The sequence below is a fragment of the Anoplolepis gracilipes genome, chromosome 8 (assembly GCF_047496725.1).
Source record: "Anoplolepis gracilipes chromosome 8, ASM4749672v1, whole genome shotgun sequence".
Taxonomy (NCBI): domain Eukaryota; kingdom Metazoa; phylum Arthropoda; class Insecta; order Hymenoptera; family Formicidae; genus Anoplolepis; species Anoplolepis gracilipes.
The window spans coordinates 4100603-4120825 of record NC_132977.1 but is presented as its reverse complement, the minus strand read 5'-3'; the positions used below and the strand labels follow the sequence as shown (position 1 = coordinate 4120825).

The 20223-nt window shown below is 29.3% G+C and overlaps 2 protein-coding genes across 9 annotated transcripts in view; one reads left to right on the top strand and one right to left on the bottom strand.

Annotated features, from left to right (window-relative positions):
- The first annotated feature begins 850 nt into the window (after positions 1-850).
- LOC140668788 (prostaglandin E2 receptor EP2 subtype) lies at positions 851-9088 on the top strand. 3 transcript variants are annotated; one of them, XR_012047251.1, is made up of 7 exons: positions 851-2235; positions 2923-3162; positions 6361-6538; positions 6748-6989; positions 7623-7851; positions 8134-8408; positions 8942-9088. XR_012047251.1 is itself a non-coding variant. In XM_072898105.1 (6 exons), exons 1-6 carry the CDS (start codon positions 2032-2034, stop codon positions 8241-8243), a joined length of 1200 nt encoding a protein of 399 aa, XP_072754206.1. In that variant the 5' UTR covers positions 851-2031; the 3' UTR covers positions 8244-9088. The 3 variants fall into 3 exon arrangements, 2 of the variants coding, with proteins under 2 accessions (XP_072754206.1, XP_072754205.1); XM_072898105.1 differs by having other exon boundaries at positions 6364-6538; positions 8134-9088; XM_072898104.1 differs by having other exon boundaries at positions 8134-9088.
- Positions 9089-10286: 1198 nt separating this feature from the next.
- The window catches only part of LOC140669076 (uncharacterized), a 112787-nt gene continuing 102850 nt past the window's right edge, over positions 10287-20223 (bottom strand). For 5 of the 6 annotated variants that reach the window (XM_072898570.1, XM_072898567.1, XM_072898568.1 and 2 more), the window contains 11 exons: positions 19972-20066; positions 19674-19893; positions 18990-19081; positions 18280-18547; positions 18063-18170; positions 17546-17785; positions 17390-17457; positions 16986-17312; positions 16020-16190; positions 15247-15530; positions 10289-14305 (listed from right to left, as the gene is read on the bottom strand). In XM_072898570.1, the coding sequence (XP_072754671.1) occupies positions 15268-15530; positions 16020-16190; positions 16986-17312; positions 17390-17457; positions 17546-17785; positions 18063-18170; positions 18280-18547; positions 18990-19081; positions 19674-19893; positions 19972-20066 (1852 nt within the window). In that variant the 3' untranslated portion in view covers positions 10289-14305; positions 15247-15267. Of the gene's footprint in view, positions 14306-15246; positions 15531-16019; positions 16191-16985; positions 17313-17389; positions 17458-17545; positions 17786-18062; positions 18171-18279; positions 18548-18989; positions 19082-19673; positions 19894-19971; positions 20067-20223 lie in introns of all 6 variants that reach the window. The other variant, XM_072898573.1, reaches the window with a different exon arrangement.

The window sequence follows — 20223 nt, the reverse complement described above, 5'->3', positions numbered from 1 at the left end:
ATTCTTGCCACAATCATTGGAGCAAATCCAAATCTTGACAAATCCGTACAAAGTTCATCGTTTTTCTGTACAATGGAAATGCATCTCGTGTTCTTTTATCCTTGAAGGAGCAGAGCATTTGTTTAGCGCATTATCGGCCCGTGCTTGAAATTATTTATCAACCAGTGTGCTGTCTTGTATACGAAAAGCATGTAGCATGCATTATTCATAATCACCCACATGCCTGCGAATTAAATTTGTGCGAATCGTTGAGAGGCACTAAAAAAGCAAATGTATTGTTTTGCTATCATTAATTTATATGCACACGCTATAAAATTATTTTCAACTATTGTTACTCTAATGCTATAACAATATTAATATTATAAAATATTACACATAAATTGCAAAGTATACCTAATTTTTGTCATGCACAACTTGTAGATAATTTTGTTTGTGTATGTATACCTATATATATATATATATATATATATATATATATATATATATATATATATATATATATATATATATATATAGGTATATATATATAATTTAATAATTTACATAAATTTCTTCAACATTAATTAAAAACACAGACTCTCGATTTGTGATCAAATATTAAACTTAATCACATATATTTATTTGCAAAATTAAAATAATATATAATTTTCTTGCGTAAAAATAATTAAATTTTTAAAAATTAAATTGATTGTGCACATTATTTGCATCACTAATATTACTGATAAATTTAGCAATAAATGATTGATGATTCCTCCTGATGACTCCGCGCAGGCGCCGTTGCGATCGACTCGTCCTACGGGAGTAAACAAAATTAGATCTGACCGCGTGGTTTCAATCAGTTAGACGACAACTCCGTTCATCGAAGGAACTCTTGATACTCTTCAAGATACTATAGAAATCTTTAATTCAAGATCTCTGCTCGGAAGATTCGCAGAGGTTTATTTCGTCGATCGTTGGCTCTCCAGGATTACTTGCGACAAGAAGAGCGCGACGAGTGCTCGGCATTTCTTATCGATACGAGAATCAGACCCCGTAAACCTTGATCGACTGGCTACGATTTAGGTGAAATCGTGTCAGACTTGTCTTAAGGAATCTCAACTTTGACGAAACAGTGATCGACTAGTAAAATCGAATCTGCTAGAGAAACGCAGTTTTTTGAATTCGTGATTTTTGTGCCAAAATCTGAATTTCAAAAATTACGAGATATTACAGATTTTGTTAAGATTTTAAGATTTTTATAGTATTTGATTCCAATAATAATAGATTTTCAATCTATTTATTGCGAATAAGATTACTTAAAATTGTTAACTATTAGCAAGATTTTACAAAATTTTCAGATTAATTAATGCAATTAATTGATGCAATTTCTCATAATTCTTATTTCCAGCACGATTGACTGATTTAATCGAGATTAATATACATTTAAATCTATCTATACAATTTTCTATTGTTTTCAACTAGTTGTAATATTGCTAATTTGAAGTATTTTTTAAATTTTAATCTTTCCTCTCTTTTAATTTGTTTCTTACATTAAATGTTAAAGAAACATGCACGTGAGTATCAACATCAACGTACATACGTAACGTTTATTTCTGAAAACACAGAACGCATTGAGACTATATAAATACAAATGACTGACATGCTTTATGTAAAGAGAAATTTATCTTAATCCACTTTGAATTTCTCGTAATCTGAATTGGCCGAGAAATAAAGTAAGAAGGAAAAAAATATATATAGCAAATGATCGAACTATGATCGATGCTAATTTCTAAAAATCACGTATAAGTTTGGAAGAAAAACGATAATTGTTAATGAGATAATCGATACTCAAAGAGAATTGACGTTTACGTCTAATTATAACAATTGATGTAATCCTGTTGACAAACAATGACGTCAAGGCATTATTATTATATTGAGAATTGCGTTTTGCGCCATTGAGATAAGTTTTTCGACAAATTTGAACGCGCAAACACTAACAATAGGTGAAATTAAAATTCTAACCGCACGGAACGTATTATAAAAATTGCAATCATGCTAGCGGATAACTGGCAGAATAATACTTTGTCAACTTTGGTGTTTATTAACAATAACACAACAATGATGTCCGATACAATAGCGAGCGTTGTACCGAAGAGACGCATGCCTTACATCCTTCAACTTGTACTGAGTCTGGTGTATGTAACCGGCGTCATCGGCAACGTGTCTGCATTAATTATTCTTTTTCATCGAGATAAGGTAAATAAGATCATTTTTTATTCATTAATAATTAAATTTTTATTCATTTTTTATTAAATAATGAAATGATTTATATAAATTATAATGTCATATTATTGTTAAAAAATAAAAGTAATTTTCTTGTATTAATTGCAATTTGTTTTTACTGCAATTAATAATATCAAAATATTATCAGCGATAAAAAATTATTTATTGCATATAACAAAAGTGTAAAAAGTATGCTTTCCTTCAATATGAAATCTTTAAAAATTTGTAATCAATGGTTCGATCATTGTCTTATAAACTCTGGAAAACAATTTTTCATAAATTCAATCCTGACAATAGGACAGTTGAAGCTTCTGTTACTAAAGTTTTTTTTAGAAAGGTTTAGCTTTTCTCAAATTATTACTTTTTTAAATTTTAAATTACTTTTAGTTATTATAAATTATTTTACAAATTACAAATTTATTATAATAAGTATAAACTGTAGCTATTAACCATTATCACAATATAAATCTATTAATTTTTTAATATAAATATAATGAAAAATACTATGTACATAACAAATATATATATATATATATATATATTTAAGTTAAAAAAAATTTATTTTTTTTTAACATATTTCTTGCTACCATAAATTGTGTCTTTTAATAAAAGTCTTTTAACAAAGTTAAAATAACCTTTTTTCGTATCGTTTTATTTCAGAGGAGAAATCGTAAACACCTGCTAATGCTGCGTTGTCTAGCAACCAACGATCTTGTAGCATTGTTGGGCATGTTGGTACAAATGTACGTCACTATTTATGCAAGTGGTGTGACGTCCATGAAAATATTTTGCTCTCTACGTGTTGTTTGGCGACTCTTCGGACTCTTTAGCGGCTGCGTTGCCATTGTCATGGCAGCAGAGAGATGGTTGGCCTTGACTAGACCCTTCGTTTATCAAAAGGTAAATTTAATTTTAAAATAATATTTTAATCCTTTGACCAAAAAAAGCTAATTATGAGAAATTCGCGAAGAAAATTTATTCTTTGTCATCAAACGTTGATTGAATGCGGCTAACGTATATTTATCATATTAACAATGTTTCTTGAATAATTTAAATGATATTGAATAGTTAAATTAATATTCTTATATTTGTATTTATTAATATTTATTTATATTTATATTTATTAATAATTCAGAATTAAATTTCTCCTTGTTTCTATAATATTTTTTTCTGAGAAATCTTTTATTTTATTGTAATATTTTATGCTGCAAAACTAAATTAGAAAGAATTAAATAAAGTACATGGTTAAATTTTTTTTTCGTATAGAATAAATTAAATAAATAGAGAAATTATATAATTAGTTATATTATTAGAGAAATTGCTTCTTTTAATAACGAATCTAAAGATATCGAGATTACATTGCCAAAATCAACTGCACGTTGTAATTCATGACATGTTTTTGCTTTATGCGGATAAGCTGACGTGTATAAGAAAATTTATACACGTGTGCCGTAGAGGTACTTTAGAGTTCTACAATGTTTATAGAACGGTTATATATTATGACAAAGAGGCAAAAGCGTAAAGAATTTTCACAATTGATCGACGAATAGGAATTGGAACTATGTTCGTAAATTATATTATTTATTGATATGAAAACATTGAAACTCAAATTGTCAAACTGTTTCGATAAACCAATTAAAATTTTATTTTTATAGAAACACTAACTAAGAAAATATTGATCGCAATACACGATAAATAAGGTTGACGTCTTTCATACTCTAATAATAAAACGTCAATTTACACTATGATCATCTTCAGAAGCAGCACCTAAGATTGTAATTGAAGATGATTAATGTTCTTGTTATGCCGCATATTATCAAAATATTATCTTTTCTAGAAAAAATTTAATTCGAGATATTTTTCTCGACAATATCATTTAGCAAAATGAAGTAATTTGCAAACCCATATTGATTCACTAAAATAAAGTATATAATTAACTATTAGTTAATTATATACTTTACAAAGTTATACTCATCAAATATTGTAATTAAGAAATTTCTTCGCTTAGTTCTAACTGAATTAATTTCTAAATTTTCTAAATTTCTAACTAACCGAAGAGAAAGACTAAGTTAAATTATCTGAAAATTTAAATTTAAATTAAACTTCAAACTTATCATATTTCATTTGATTTTCGATATAACGCTTTAAATATCTAAGCATTTCGATAAAAAATAATTCATGTCAAACTCATGATTGTTAATTTTCAATGTATAAAGCACACATCATTTTATTGTTCCAAAAATAGATTGAACTGTAATTTTCATCATAGCACGTTTCTTAATCGTTAATCAATACCACTTATAGGAACAAACACGTGATATCGCCAAGAAGTTTATTACTTCCTTCTTCTGCGATATAACATCTACGATATTACTTTGTACATATATTTGCCGTAATCGCGCGCCACATTACAATATGTTAAAGCATTTTATTAAATAGTTAAAAAATTTACAATATTGTGTTATCTGAATTAAATTTTATTTTGTGCTATGCTTGAAAAGAGTAGTTTAAAATAAATTAAAAACATTGATTTTAAAAGATCATTTAGAAAATCTGTATATAATGACACACACTCTAAAATATACACAAATATTACTGTAGAAAATGTAGAAATTTAAAATTTACGTGCTAGCATAGATATATACGGTTAATTTTAAGGAATTAATAAGATAAATGATATTCTCGATTTTAATAAAACATTGCCGATTTTTTTGATAGTAAAAATCATGAAACTGATATAAAGCCATAAATAAAGACTCAATTTATTGATACCAATCTAATTTCAACTCACTCTTAAAGATACGGTTTAATTCAAGATCTCGGGTATTTTGCGAATCTCAAAAGCGTATGATCATTCATAAAAGATCTATAAAAATTTAAAAAAAGGTACCTGATGAAATGGTCTCGAAATGTTTCAAATTCATCAAAGCAAAGTAGTCTTATTTTAGTAAAATTATACTAAACGTTACATTCATATGCTCATATATTTTTGCGCATAATATGAAATGAGAGACTCACACGTGAAAGTATAGAAATTTAGCTCGTCCCTTTCCTCGTTTATTAGATTTATTAGATCTAACATTTTCCCGCGTTTTTTCTCTTCTAACTTTGCCGAAGCGCCTTTGAAGGGCAGAGAGTAAAAAGACGAGCGCATAAATCGGGATCATAGAAAGAAAAATAAGGACGATTTATGCGACTATTAGGAAGTAATAAATTCAATGTCTTAAGAGTCTCCTTCAGAAAAAAATCTCTCACACATAACTTGAAAACTTAATTTTTAAAGGAATTAATCATTAGAAGAAGAGATTTATAAGATCTGAAATAGAAATTTGAATAAAATAATAAAAATATAATAACTAATAAAAGAAATTGAGTTAGTTGGAAGCCAGGTGTAAAAAATAAAGCATACAAATTTTCTCTTTTTGGTTTTTTTTTCTACCGATAACTTCGTATGTTTCGTCTATAATTGGACACTCGCTGATGATGGTCCAAATTAGAGACCTAAACATACGAAGTTATCAATAAAGAAAAATCCAAAAGAGAATATTTATGTGTTTTATATTATCTGGATCTCAACCAGGCTCTCAATTCCTTATTAGTGAAGTTACACAGAAAAAAACCTTCGATTAGATTTAATAAAAATAAATTGAAATTTTCTAAAAAAAATTTCTAACTTTCTTGATTAAATCTTTTATTAAGAAAGAAATCAGAAATTATTTCTTGATATATCTAAACATTACAAAACAAGAAAGAGCAAATTAATAATGATTTATAAACTCTAAACAAAAAATTATCAATTTTAGCGATATTGCTTAGTAGTTATATCTGTCGCAGGATAAATTGTGTGTATCGTGCTTAGATTTCATTTTCGTCCAAGAGTTTAAAACATTTCAAAATTTGAAGGAAAATTTATTATCTTATCACACTGCTTATTATCTTACCACATTGTTGTTCTATATATATAGTTAAGCGAACTGGTTCAATCTGTAATTATGTTTATTTCTTCTTCAATTTGTGATTATGGCGGCAAGCAAGAAATTGATGCTCGCATCGTGGTGTTTCGATACCTTAATAAGATGACACGCATGTATTTTCCAGCAGGTGACGTATCCGGTAATTGTGCGTTGTATGTTGGCGCTTTGGCTGGTCGCACTAGGAATGACCAGTCTTCCAGTTATGGGTTTCGGATTGTATTACAAAAACGAGAGTTGCATCCGTTATAGGGAGGCTACAGAGTCGAGCGACGTCGCTTATGCTTATGTATTTTTTGTTTTCGGTGTGTAAGCTAAAAATAACGGTATAAATGTCATTAAAATTATAATACATACACTTTCATTAATATAAAAAAGCTGCACACACATACATATTTATATAACGTCAAAAATAAATGTAAAATTACATAATTATTATTCTGTTTCTAACAAAAAGAACTTAAAGAGGATCATTTTTGTGTTATATTTATTTTAATGGTCTTTTTAATTATAGGTACACTTTTATGTTTGTCCATTGTCTGGTGCAATTTGGCAGTTTTTAGAGCTTTGAGTCGATTAAGTCGCCGCGCAGGTTCTCTCAGGCGAATCTGCAGAGCCTCATCGCGAGCAAAACCCTTGCTAACCGTAGCTGGACCTCCGATTCGGCCGGAAGTTGCTACGACTGAGGAAAAAGCATTTGCCAGACTTATGGCTGTATTATCGATATCATTCGTTATCTGCTGGATGCCACATATGGTAAGTTTGTTGACTTTAATTAGTTTTAATTTATGATAAAATTGTGTGAGAAAAAAAAATCAATGACAGTTGCGTTTTTAAATAAATTAATTGATTGACAAAATGAATCTTTTCTCTTAACCTCACACCGGAAACAATAATCATAATTATTTATATCTAATCAATATAAAAAAATCATTTCTTTCCGCTTTAAAAGCGACGAAGGTCAGTAAGGATGAATAATGAATATTTGAAAATAGTTTCACGTATAAGCCATCGAGACATCCGCGAGTCAATATTCCGACGGTCTCTGAATTGATTTCGTCCTGACAATTTTATTGGATGACGGAAAATTTGTATTTGGAAAAATCGCGATTTAGTCGTAGGAAAAATGTGAGTCAGGAAATAATTTTTCTATGATGTATTAGAAACATATTTAACAGTTTTTTTTTTGTTTTGTATCAAATTAAAATATATAATATAAAAATATAACATAAAGAAAAATATACAGATCTATTTCACCTATAAAAGTGTTTGAAAAAAAAAAATTTAATAAATACAAAGTTGTAAATACCTTTGTTTACTCGTGAAAATTCTCTATGACATATATCAATCTTTTGTTAGAAATTACTTATCTTTTTCTTTTGCTTGTAGATTTCTATTCCGCTAGCTCAAATCGCGATGCGGTTACCACAAACGGCGATCATTACCCGGAAATTTATTAAAATCTTTTACGCTGTAGCAGATATTCTTTTATGCATTCACTTCACCTTGGATCCGTATATTTATGTACTTTTGCGAGTACCGCGGCCGAGATTTCGATTGCTGAAACCGCTCTGTAGAATCTGCTGGCCAGATCGAAGTCGTTCTAACTCGTTTACAGGTGAGACGACCAAAGTTTGAATATCGAAGAGATTCGTAACACACGTTAAGAGTTTCTGCAACATTTGATAAACATGTGAGAATTTATAAGTTATACAATTGTCCATATCATAAGCAAGTATAATTTACATTAGTAATATATATCACATATAAGTTAAAAAATAGAATGATTAAATATGACTAGTATAAATAAATGTAATTAAAAATGTAGATTATATTATTGGTAAAAAAAAATAAAAAATAAAATTTTATAAAATTGCACAAAACTTATTTTACATTATAGGAACAATGGACCATCAATGTAGCAGTGGTGGTCCACCCACGCCGATTACTGAGGCGTCGACACCTGTCAGTGAGGAACATGATTCGCATCTCGTCACGGCATCTCTCTGAGACCGGCCTGTACGAATGATCTTCTTAAAGCGTTTGAAAAATCACACAACATATAAATACTCGTTTTGATACCGGCAGATATTTGCTTCTTTTTTGACTGACTATCGACATCATTCATTTGCACAGTGCAAGTTGATTTTTTCTGCGCACAAAATCACTTAAAAGGTTTGTAGATAAAAAATATATTTGAATCGATTTAACTTTTAAATGTTTTATATAAGTTTCTAGTCAGTAATAAGCGTGAAAATAAATAATAATGACGGATTTATTAGTTGCTTGCGCAATTAGCATATTAGAGTTTATATTAACTGCGCAGACAACTAAAGTGCAATGCAATCAGAGCTGAATGACAAGTATAAATTCAAAAAATAAAATATAAAATATTGGAAAATACATTTTAAAGAGAAAATATATAAAATATATATCTTTACAAAATTATTTTCTAGTTCAACATAGATTACTTATAAAATAAAAGATGCAATTCAATTATTTCAAATATTTTTCTCATGTATCTGAAATATATATATATATAGGTCCCAGACTTACTGAACCATTAATTTATAATAGATTTTTGACGTCACTCTAACAGTAAGATAAAAATCCCAATGACAAAACGTCAAGAGAAAAGTGATCGTAAGCACATTAGCGGTCAAGTGCTTTTTTACATTATTATGCGACAATTACGTAATTTTTTTTAGATCGGTTCATTCATCAGACCCGATTGCGCAATGCACAGGTTCCCTTCAACATGTTGATTCTGAACGCAGAAAAATTCAACACAAGGATTGATCAATTTTGATTTTTTATATCTCCGAAATTACAACACCCTCGAAATTTTGTCATTAGGATTTTCGATTATATATATATATATATATATATATATATATATATATATATATATAAATTTTTATATATTTCGCGATATATTATTGCAACGTAGAGCGTAGCAATGTTTCACTAATCAGTATATTTATATTAAACAACTTTATTTTAAACGAATATTGTTATTATAGTATCATACATATGTTACTATTTTATATATATTGCATTTTATGTATATCGTATAATATTTGTGCGTGTTTAGCAATTTTGGAATAATAAATGTTAATCCGAAATTTTCCAGATTACGATTCTGATTAGTTAAATCGGATTATTAAATAGAATTAATATTATTAATATATATATACAATTCGAAAATTCCTACATATTACATATGATTATCTTTTTCCTTTTTATCAGAAAAAGAGAGAGAAAAGAATAGATAATATATTGCACTAATAATGTATCATTATTTTTGAAAACATTAATTTATTAAATACTTAATTTAATATTTTAATATTTGTTACAAAAATATTTTTAGATAATATATATAGATGTATGCGTCTTTATTATAGATTTTTTTTATTTTATTCATTCGGTTCAAATATAAATTGCGGTCTCAATTATTTAATTATTCTTACAAATTTATAATTTATTCTCAAATATTTTTCAATTCATATAAACTTGTTAATTATATTCTTATTATAATAATTATCTATTAGTAATTACCTATTATTATTAAAATTTATTTTATAAATAAATGAGATCAAAATACAAATTTTTTATTCTTTCTCTGTTTCTTTATCTGATAAAAGAGAAGAAAACAAACATACATAATGTAGGAATTTATCTTATATTTCACTTTATTTTAATTAATTCTCTAATCTATCTTATTTTATTCTACTTTATATTATTATATTATGTCTCAATTAATTATATCTTATTATATTTTATTTCATGTTATTTTATTTTTTTATTACATAATATATTATATTATATTATTATATTATTATAAATCCCTTTTCAGGCTCTTCTCTATTATTAAAAAACATGAAGGATTAATTAAGTTATTAATGTTAATAAGAGTTATAATAAATGATAAAAGTTATCACGATGTATTAGAATTTATAAGAATTAAATAATATGAATTGATATGATTTATTTTATTATGCACATAAATATAATAATATAGAATATAGAATATGTTAATCAAAAAATAATATATATTATAGAATATATTAATCAAAAATTATACATTTACTTGTGAAATATACGTTTTAATGTTTTATTTTCTGTATCATTTCAAATACAACAACGTGTCATTTTGAAACATTGACACAGTTCTTTTATTTTTATGAAAAAATACACTAAATTTATATATTATTTTATAGTTAGTACAAATCACTTGAACCCACTCTTGAACCACTGTAATGCGCATGCGGGAAAGTTTCAGTTTTAGATGACTGACATTCAATTTAGGACGCGACAGCTGCGCCCATCAGCTATCCATGTATATTTATCAGTGATAATAAACCAAAAAAATATATCGAATGACATTATATATAATACAAGTCACATGTGTCAAAGTAGTAACTCGCTCATAGACACTGACAATATTGAAAATGTAACTTATATACTCACTATCGAAAAAGTGGAGTCTCGTTCGAGAAACGTATACATATCTCACAAATGCAAGTAATTAAAATTGATGTATACATTGTGTAGAACGCATATACAGGATATAACGTCAATCGGAAGTTATTATGATTGCGCTCTCTGTGTGTATTTTTTCTCTTACATAATTTATAATATAAGAGAAAGATGCAAACTTTCATTATATAATATCATTATGTCATTTATTGTGTTTTTGCAGAAAAACGTTAGACATTAAAATATTACATTAATGGAACATATATATACCCCTGATAAAGATTTCTTTTGTTTATTTAATATTATCGACATGTACATACATGTATATTGTCTGTACACAATGAAACATATTTTTTAATACAATTTTCTCTTCTAATGATAATTTAAATTACAACTGAAAGCGCAGTATATTAACATTTTACTCATGTTCCGTGACATTACACCGTGTATATATTTGCTTGAAGGACGATCTCTTGGAGATCGAAGTTATACTTGATTACATATCATTCACATTCATACATGTATTTCCGTTTGCCTTTTAATTCGACAAAAATTTATATAATTTAATAATATGTATATCCTTTTGAGAGAGACAAAATTATTTTTGTGCGATAAACAAGTGCGCGCCAAATCCCGATTTAGACATTATAATCGACATACACACATAAATAGAATTGTCGAACATCAGAATGGAAAGACCAAGAGATAGAACAATAAATACCACATCTTTTTATCTAAAAAAGTCTGCTTGTCTTGAGTATATATTCGAATAAGAATATAATAAACCGTAAATGCCGAAACACTATGTAAGACGTAAATTTTCAAGTTACGCACAATTTTTAGTCTGACATTTAATATAATATTCATTGTACTTAATTTATAGATTTGTTACATTTTTTTTCATTGCAAATTGTAAGCAGTTTACTCATAATTAATTAAATACTAACTAAAGTCAACACCAAATCACGTAAATCACTACATTCGCAGATAATTAGAATCACAGACTTTTATAAACTTAGACTACTAACAGTGATGTGACAGATAAAGCCAGGGCAGCTATTTACAATTGTGTGTTGAATATGTTAGCAAATGTAAGAATTTCTTAATTTATGTGTGTAAATTTCTTACGCACTTACTAACATATACATTCATCTTCAACTCAATTGTAAATGACTGCTCTGGCTTCATCTGTCACCATATAGCCGTGTTAGCAATCTAATATAATATATAGAAGTCTGTGATCGGAATAATTACTTGGCTGTTGCTTGTTTTCATGAACAACGAAGGATATCACAAGCAGAAACATTGATGGCTCTTATATACATACAACTTCGGTTGGTCTCTTGTATAATCTTGAGGTTCATTATCATTTAATTATTGTCAGGCGTATTATAATTTATTACAGACTGTCGACTATTTAAATCACACGCGACTGTGTACTTATGGCAATCAATGTTGTATATTTTTAGCTAAAAGTCAAAACAGTAATTAATCTTTCGAATATTCGTATGACATAAGTGATTAACAGAAGCGATAAACTATCGCATATTTTCTCGTTAAATGTGTTACGATTTTTATTATCAGATCCTTATCTCGAATTATATGTTCTTTTAAATTACTATATTATCCGACATTGATTGCATCTTGCAGAAGCAGCGAGTGTAAAACGACTAAATTATCAATTATCACAATCGTACAAAAGCAGTGATGCACAACCTTTTAAAATTTTTCTTGTATTATTAGATTTATAATGCTTTTCCGATTGTAAATTATATGATGTATTCTTGCAGAAATATAAATAATAAGCTAGTAACTGTGTATACTAAAGAATGTATAATTAAATTTTCTTCTTTTGTGACACAAATTCCTCGCAAATCAAATATTAATAATATAAACTCAGAAAACTTTGAAAATAATCGCCTTTAAATATCTATTAAGTTAAATTAAATTTTTGTAAATTTAAAAGGGAATTGTGTAACAACTTTTTGTGTATAAACAGTATAAAGAATAATAAAATACAATCAAATTTGCGTACATGATGACGAATTAAAGAAAGATTTATTGGCACTTGTACTGACTTGCAATTATATATAAATTTGCTTTCACTGATTTGTGATCTTAATTAAAAAATAATAAACTCCAGATAAAATATAAACATTTACTTCTAATAAGCAAAAGCTTCAAATAGATCTCTCTTTACTGCTCTTGCTTCCTTTAAATAAATAAATTCTTGTATTACTGCAGTTTTAACCTTGATGTACACAGATCCAATAAATTTCTCAACAATTAACACGAACACATCGAATTACATTTTATACAACGTACTAGAAATAACCAAATATGTCAGTACTTTCGTGGTATCGATCGACAAACGGGAAGTAAATTTTCGTTTTTTTTTTTTTTTTGGCACTTTAGTAATCGTAACAAATTATAGATCTCTACATATCTTCTAATTGATTTAGGCCAGTGTTGATACATATACACATATATAAGCTCGATTCAACGCCTTACCAGGTACTCCACTATCGTCGATTTATCGATGTCGATGATTCATTTAATCGTAATCCGGCCCGTTAGAATGCATGTTTTATTTAGTTGCACTTTTATTATTTTCTTTTTGTATATTTTTTTGCTCTTTTTTAGAAGCTTTACTATTACGCTTATCCCATTTTAAATTTATAAAAGATATTAGAAAGTGCAACGAAAAGAAAACGTGCCCGTAAAATAAATCCGAACGACACAAATGTCTAAAAAGTTTTTCATTGTTATTTAAAAGACGTAACAAGTTTGTAGGTGTCTTTTTAATTTTGTATCGTTCGGGAGTATTCGTATCTTCGTGTATAGAGAAAACATACATCGACATCGAGGATTACATTTAGAATCAGATCTTATCATTTCCAACGTAACATTCAATCTCGCAATTTGTCCGATTTTATTTACCAAAGGCACGTGCTCAATACACAGAGAAATTATATAATTCTTTATGCTACATAATAAATATTACAAATACAGAATCTCGAAATAAATACAACGAAAATTGCTAATAATTTAATAATCTATATAACGCGAAAAAATATATATATAAAATTTTTAAACATTTAAATCTCTAAATATTATGTAATATAATTTTTAAACATTTAGATCTTCAGATATTATGTAACACAATTGTTCCATAATATTTTATATTTTCTTTAAATAAAAAAAAAACGACCATCGAGCACTTGTCGTTGGTAGACGATTTTGCGTCAAACTGACAGCCAAACAACAACAGTTAACATCATCCATTTATAGATCGTGCAAAGACGAGAGAGAGACAGGTCTAAGACCGTCCTCGATCAGTCGGACTCCCGCGCGAACTGCAACTGATACTTCTTCACATCCTGGGAATAGTGCAGTTCCCGCATCTTGTTCTTAATCCATTCGGCTAATATCAGCCACAGGATCCTACCACGCTCCTTGAAAACCCGGCCTGCCGACGCGTCCTGATCGGCCACGATCAGACGACGGCGGTGGCATCCGTCCGCGTGTTGCGTGTACAACAACGATGATTCCCACGGCGTGTCATGCCGGCTTTCTTTCACCGCGACCCTTGCCTACAATACAGGCGAACTTTCTTAAATCGTTTCTCCACGAGATAATTTGCACGGTGATTATAGATCCACTTATCGGAATCAAGTATATTCAATTAAAACAATTTCTTCGAAGCAAATGATTCATTATCATTCGCATAATAAATTATATAATAATATTAAAAATTAATGAATAATTATTATGTGTTTTCGCAACACGACAATTGCTATCTTTTGTTTTTATTTTTTTTTTTTTTTAGATTATATTATATATATATTGTAGATCTATAATCACATTGATTTGAGTATTAAAATGATTGAAGAATAAAACAAATGTGAATCAGGAAAGAATTAATTTCAACTAGCTTCTTACAATAGGATTAAAATTAAGTTACTTTCTGTTTCAATTTTGTCAAATTGAATATAAGCATGCCTGCAAAAATAAACGTAACGTAAATTTTGGAAAATATAAGAATCTTATCTGCTTCAAGAAAAAAAATAAAATCATTGCTATAGGAAGTATATAATAAATGATAAACCAGATATATGTATATCTATATTTTACCGGAGAAGGATTATGTTCAAAATTTCGATAAAATAATGCAATACTTACTAGATGTAAAGTAGCATCTACTGCATCATCCTGAACATTGTTCAGCATGATCAAAAATTTTATTTAACATAAGATGTTAATAAAAATACTAAAAAGAAAGAATAGTATCTGATAAAAAAAAATGTATTTTAAAATAAGCGATAAATTTTCTGTAGAGACGACAGTCCTGCATTTCTATGAATAAAAGTATTCTAAAAATTTTATCTATTGTATTTTTCTTTTCTACAAATAATGGCATGTATTTAAAACAGTAATAATGTATAATTAATACAACCTAAATTCACATTGTTAATCTATATTTTAAATAAATTTCTTTAAATATATTACTTAAATATATTCCTTATCTTTTTACCTGGGGTCGTACGAGATCATATCACACTTTCCATAGCAGCAAATGATTCGTGGAATCCTCACGACCGGCCTGCAGCTCCGCGGATGCTTGAGGTCCACGAAAATCTTCGTAACCATCTCCGCCAGATATTATTAGGAGTTTCCCGCGATTGATATTATTCTGCTGCGTTTTACTCGACTTCAGTGAATAACGATTTTCCTCCGTACGAGGAACAGGTTCCGAGGGATTTGGCGTTTCCACGCAGGTGAGAAAGCGCACGTGTCCCGTATGTCCATGAGGAATTCCTGCGTGGGGCAAAATAATTCTTTCATTAAAATAAATATTCCGAGTCCAAATTTTGCGCTTCGATAAATGTCACAAGAAATCAAGCATATGGAGATATCATAATTATAATGCTTAAAATTTTATGACTACAATTTTAATGCAATCCATATAAAAATAATCTCACATGTATATTTTAAGTTTCTGACTAGATTTTTTTATTCATTCATCAAAATAGGCAAACATATCAATAAATTGACAAAATTTTACCGAAGTATTATATATGTGATATTAATTATGTACAAAACAAAAGAGACTATTAATATGTTTACACAGATCACGGTGTTACATCCTACGATGAAAAAAAAACTTGACACTGATCGATCGTTCCTGTATCCTTCCGCACGAACGAGCATCGAGCGCGATTTGGGATGTCGGCCAGTTTTCTAATTATATCACGGCGCAATAATAACGGCGACAGAATGTGACGAGAATGTGACGTCAATACGCACCAGTCACGATCGGTGGCTGCGACATCCTCTGAGTGGATGGCTTTATATGGGGAATTGGCACAGTGAGCAGCACGCCGGCGCTCGTACCGATCCAAAGCAACTCGTTGCAAGCCAATAGTGCGGTAACCCTGAGACACGCGGCCTTGTGCTGCCGAATTATGTCATCGCAACCTGCAGCAAATTTAACGTTTTCGTTAAAATGACATGCCGGATCTTGTCCCTAGATGAAGACTAATTACCGTTAATCAATTAGCAAATCGAAATAAAACACGGTTTATTTCAACAAGCTTGAAAAATAAATTTGTTACATATTTTATATTTTGTATATTTATTTTTTTGTGTATTTATATTTATATTTTATAACAGTGTATATTTTGTTATATCTATCTACTTTTACCTTTGTATGTTTTAATGGCAAACATTTTTATTAACCAAGATTAGGCAAGAAAACAAACAATTTTAAATTAATAGAAATTGTATACAATTAATTTTAAACTAGTTTGATTGTATCAGTTTGATCGACTTCAAAAGTTATGAAAATTACAATTAAGGTATATACAAATGTCAAATATATAGAATATTTGTAAAATATTGTAAAATTTATTTTCTTTATATTCTTTAATATTTATACTCTTTAAATTGTTGCTAATTTAATTCATTTTGCCAAGATAATCAATGAAATTTATGCAACATATGATCACTTAAGACAATGATAAAGATTTTCAATTGCTTTTCAATTACACTAGGTTGATTGTGTAACTTTGACCGATTTCTCAGAAGTTATAAAAATTACAAAATGTATATATATCAAATTTATTAAATTTCTTAAAATTTACCTTCTTTAATTTTTGTTAATTTAATTCATTTTGCAAAGATAATCTTGGTGGAAATTATGCAATATGTAATTAAGAGGATACTTAAGACACAATAACTGAGATTTTCAATTGTTCGAGAGTTGAGACTTACTGGCAAGCATTTTAGTGACAGCCGGTGCGATATTGATATCCGTTAGGCATTCATAGCTACCGGAATGGAAGAGCCTGAGCACAGCGCTATTATGTAAAGAAATCCAGACGCCTAAACCTCCGGAATTCGCCATGCAAGAAACGGCACGGCTCGTATCGCTGCTAACCGTAAACGTGTGCTCGATGTCCAGAGTGTGAGTGTTCAAAACTTTAACGCTATTGTGGCAGCTGCACCAAAGTTTCCCGGAAACGGATAACATCTTGGTCACCGGCGACGCCACCGTCCCGACGGACACCGTTGTCGGATCCGGTATGTTCCATCCACCGGCTACAATACAATGGACAATAAATTGTATTAAATCACTTTAACTATAAATTACAAGAAAAAAAAGCAATCGCACGTACTGTGGTCCCGAACGTAAACGGCGATGTCTCCATTGGCCAGAGAAACGAATACCTTGTTATCCAAGTATCTGAAAAACATTATAGTAAAATATAAATTATAAAAAATAATATCTATAGAAAATAAAATAATAATGATACAAGAGAAAAGGCTCTTACATGATGCAGTGGACGCTGCTGCCGTGTTGGATCTTCACTTTATTCTTTTTGGTTCGAATATTATCATTGCAATTGTACACGAGAATGCAGCCGTCTTCGGTTCCCAACCACATTGTGGGCTGATTTGCGTCCTCCTCCACCATAGTATTGTCAATACTCGACACGTCACCACTCAATGTCACGCTGCCTGTATCTGCGCATGGAATGTCGTCCAAGTCCGAGTCGTCAGAGCCCGAGCTACTGTAAAATGCGCAAGTAAAGATAAATGTCAAACCAATGCGTAAGAATTATTCAATATTTTAATAAAAATTTAATTTAATTTAAGCAGAAATTTTTTCTTAATAAAATTGCGCTCGAGATTTACATTTAATCCCGTAAATGTGAAAAAAAACATATATGTAATGAAATGTAAATATATAACTATTATTAATAAATTGTACCCAACTATAAACCACTTAACAAATATCACGGAGATATCGTTATTTACACGTGTTCAGCCGCGAGAGAGAATGATTACCTGTCCAACTGTATGTTACCGCCACTGGCATCCACGTCTTGCACCGATATGCTTATACCGCTTTTGCTGTTAATGAACGGACTGTTGTTAGACGTGCATAAGTTCGAACTGAAAAGATATGACAACAATGTGTTCATATACCTCCACATCCGCATATTACATGCATTTAAATATGATCTCTCGTCACGATTATTAATTTCTTCTCGCTTAATCTTACCCAGGCTTGCACGCGGGTATCCCGGCGACGCAGAGTATCCTGGCGTTGCAGATTCCGTTGCACGACTCAACCTGAGGTGGCTCCGGACTTAGACTCAGCACGCACACTTGACCGACGTAACCGTCGCTGTTGCAGACCCAAACGTCCTTTGATCCCTGCCCGTTCACCAATGTCGGCGCAGCGCACGTGAACTGAAGACCAGCTCGCGTTCTTCTGACTGGTAGAGGTCCCACGAATTCAGGACACGGTCTCCTGTCGGCTGATAGCGCTGCACGCAAAATAGCAAAGTGCTTAAAATATTCTAACTTGTGAGTTTATAAAACATATGCAACAGATTATTATTTTATGTGTGCATATAGCAAGGTTTTAAATTTATGGATTAATATGGTTGCTACCAGAATTAAAATTTTAATAAACACAATGTCATGTTTATTTTAGGATCGTAATTTAATCTTCTATTTTTACTTATTTAATTCTCTTTATTTAAGTTTTCATATAGTAGATATTATTTTTGTAAATGTAAGTAAAGTTATGATTGATTAAATTATTCACTTATTAAGAATAATATTCGATATTTTTTTTACTATATTGTTACTATTGTTTAAACAATTTTTTTAATATTATTTTTAAAAATATATATTAATATTTAAAAAGAATTTTTTATTAAGAATGATTCTAAATATGAAAAGCTCAAACGTAACGCTACTTACCAAGTTTTTGTTTGGCTTCGTTGAAGCTCTCCTCCCAACTCGCACGTTTGTCAGGTTTCGCGAACATAACAGATATATTCTCAATTCCGGCTCTGTAAATAAAGTGCGCAAGTGCAATATGAATCATGTTGCAACTACAATTGAATTATCATAATTTAGGAATTTACAATGTATATATATAGCGAAAATGTGATCGAAAATGATTCTCGGAAAACGCGATTAAAGGATTTCGCGATAATCTTGCAAAATTAGTTTTCTCTTCAACCGATCAACCAAGTTAAATTTAATTATAGATTGCATTGATTTAATCATAAATTCTAGTTTATTTCACTTCGCATATATATATAGTGTGTGTGTGTATATGCATAATTATAAACTAACAAATTATATAATAAATAAAAAAATATAATATATAATAAATAAAAATATGTCAGATCGCGGATTCTGATATTTCGTAGCAAAAATTTATTTCGTATTATTGCAAAAATTATAATTTTGCTCGGAGTATACGACAAATAAGAATGTATGTCAGATGTTAAAATCATAATTTCTTATCATAATTATTATCCCAGTTTTTTTCATTTATTTAACTCATTTAATTCTCGAAAGATAATTTGCCTCAAAAATTAAAAAAGAATTAAATTAAAATAATATTAAAATTAAAAATTTTTCTCTTGCGCTTACTGAGTATTGAGTGTTAGTTCCAAGCAAGCCAACTGCGAATGCGAATTTCTTTCTGCCAGTTGTCGTTGGGACTGACTCAGCATATCCTTGATAAGATCCTCCAACTGCTGCTTCGCACCGTGCAAAGTCGTGGCGAGTTCCTGAAGTTGAGTTAACTTTGTGCAGTCTTCTCGAAGATAGTCTACTTCGCGCACCATTCGCCTTAAATTCTCGTCTTTGGCTGGAAAATCAATGTTAGAATAATTTCATTGTAAAATGATGAGTAAGTTAGTTCAGTAACTCAGAGTCCCTATAATACCTTTCATCACTTCGAGATCATCCAGTGGAATTCGCATCAGCATTTTGTATTTGTTCGCGTCAAGCAAACCAACCAAGCTGTTTGGACATGTGCTCCTGCAAATTTGTATCCCTTATTTTTTTTATATTTTGTGTCTTTTTGTTTATCTTTTTTTATATAAAAATATATTTTTATCAAATATCTATCATATAATTTCATTAAAAATCTTCAATAATTAAAATAAAATAATTGCAAGTTATTTTTAGAAAATTT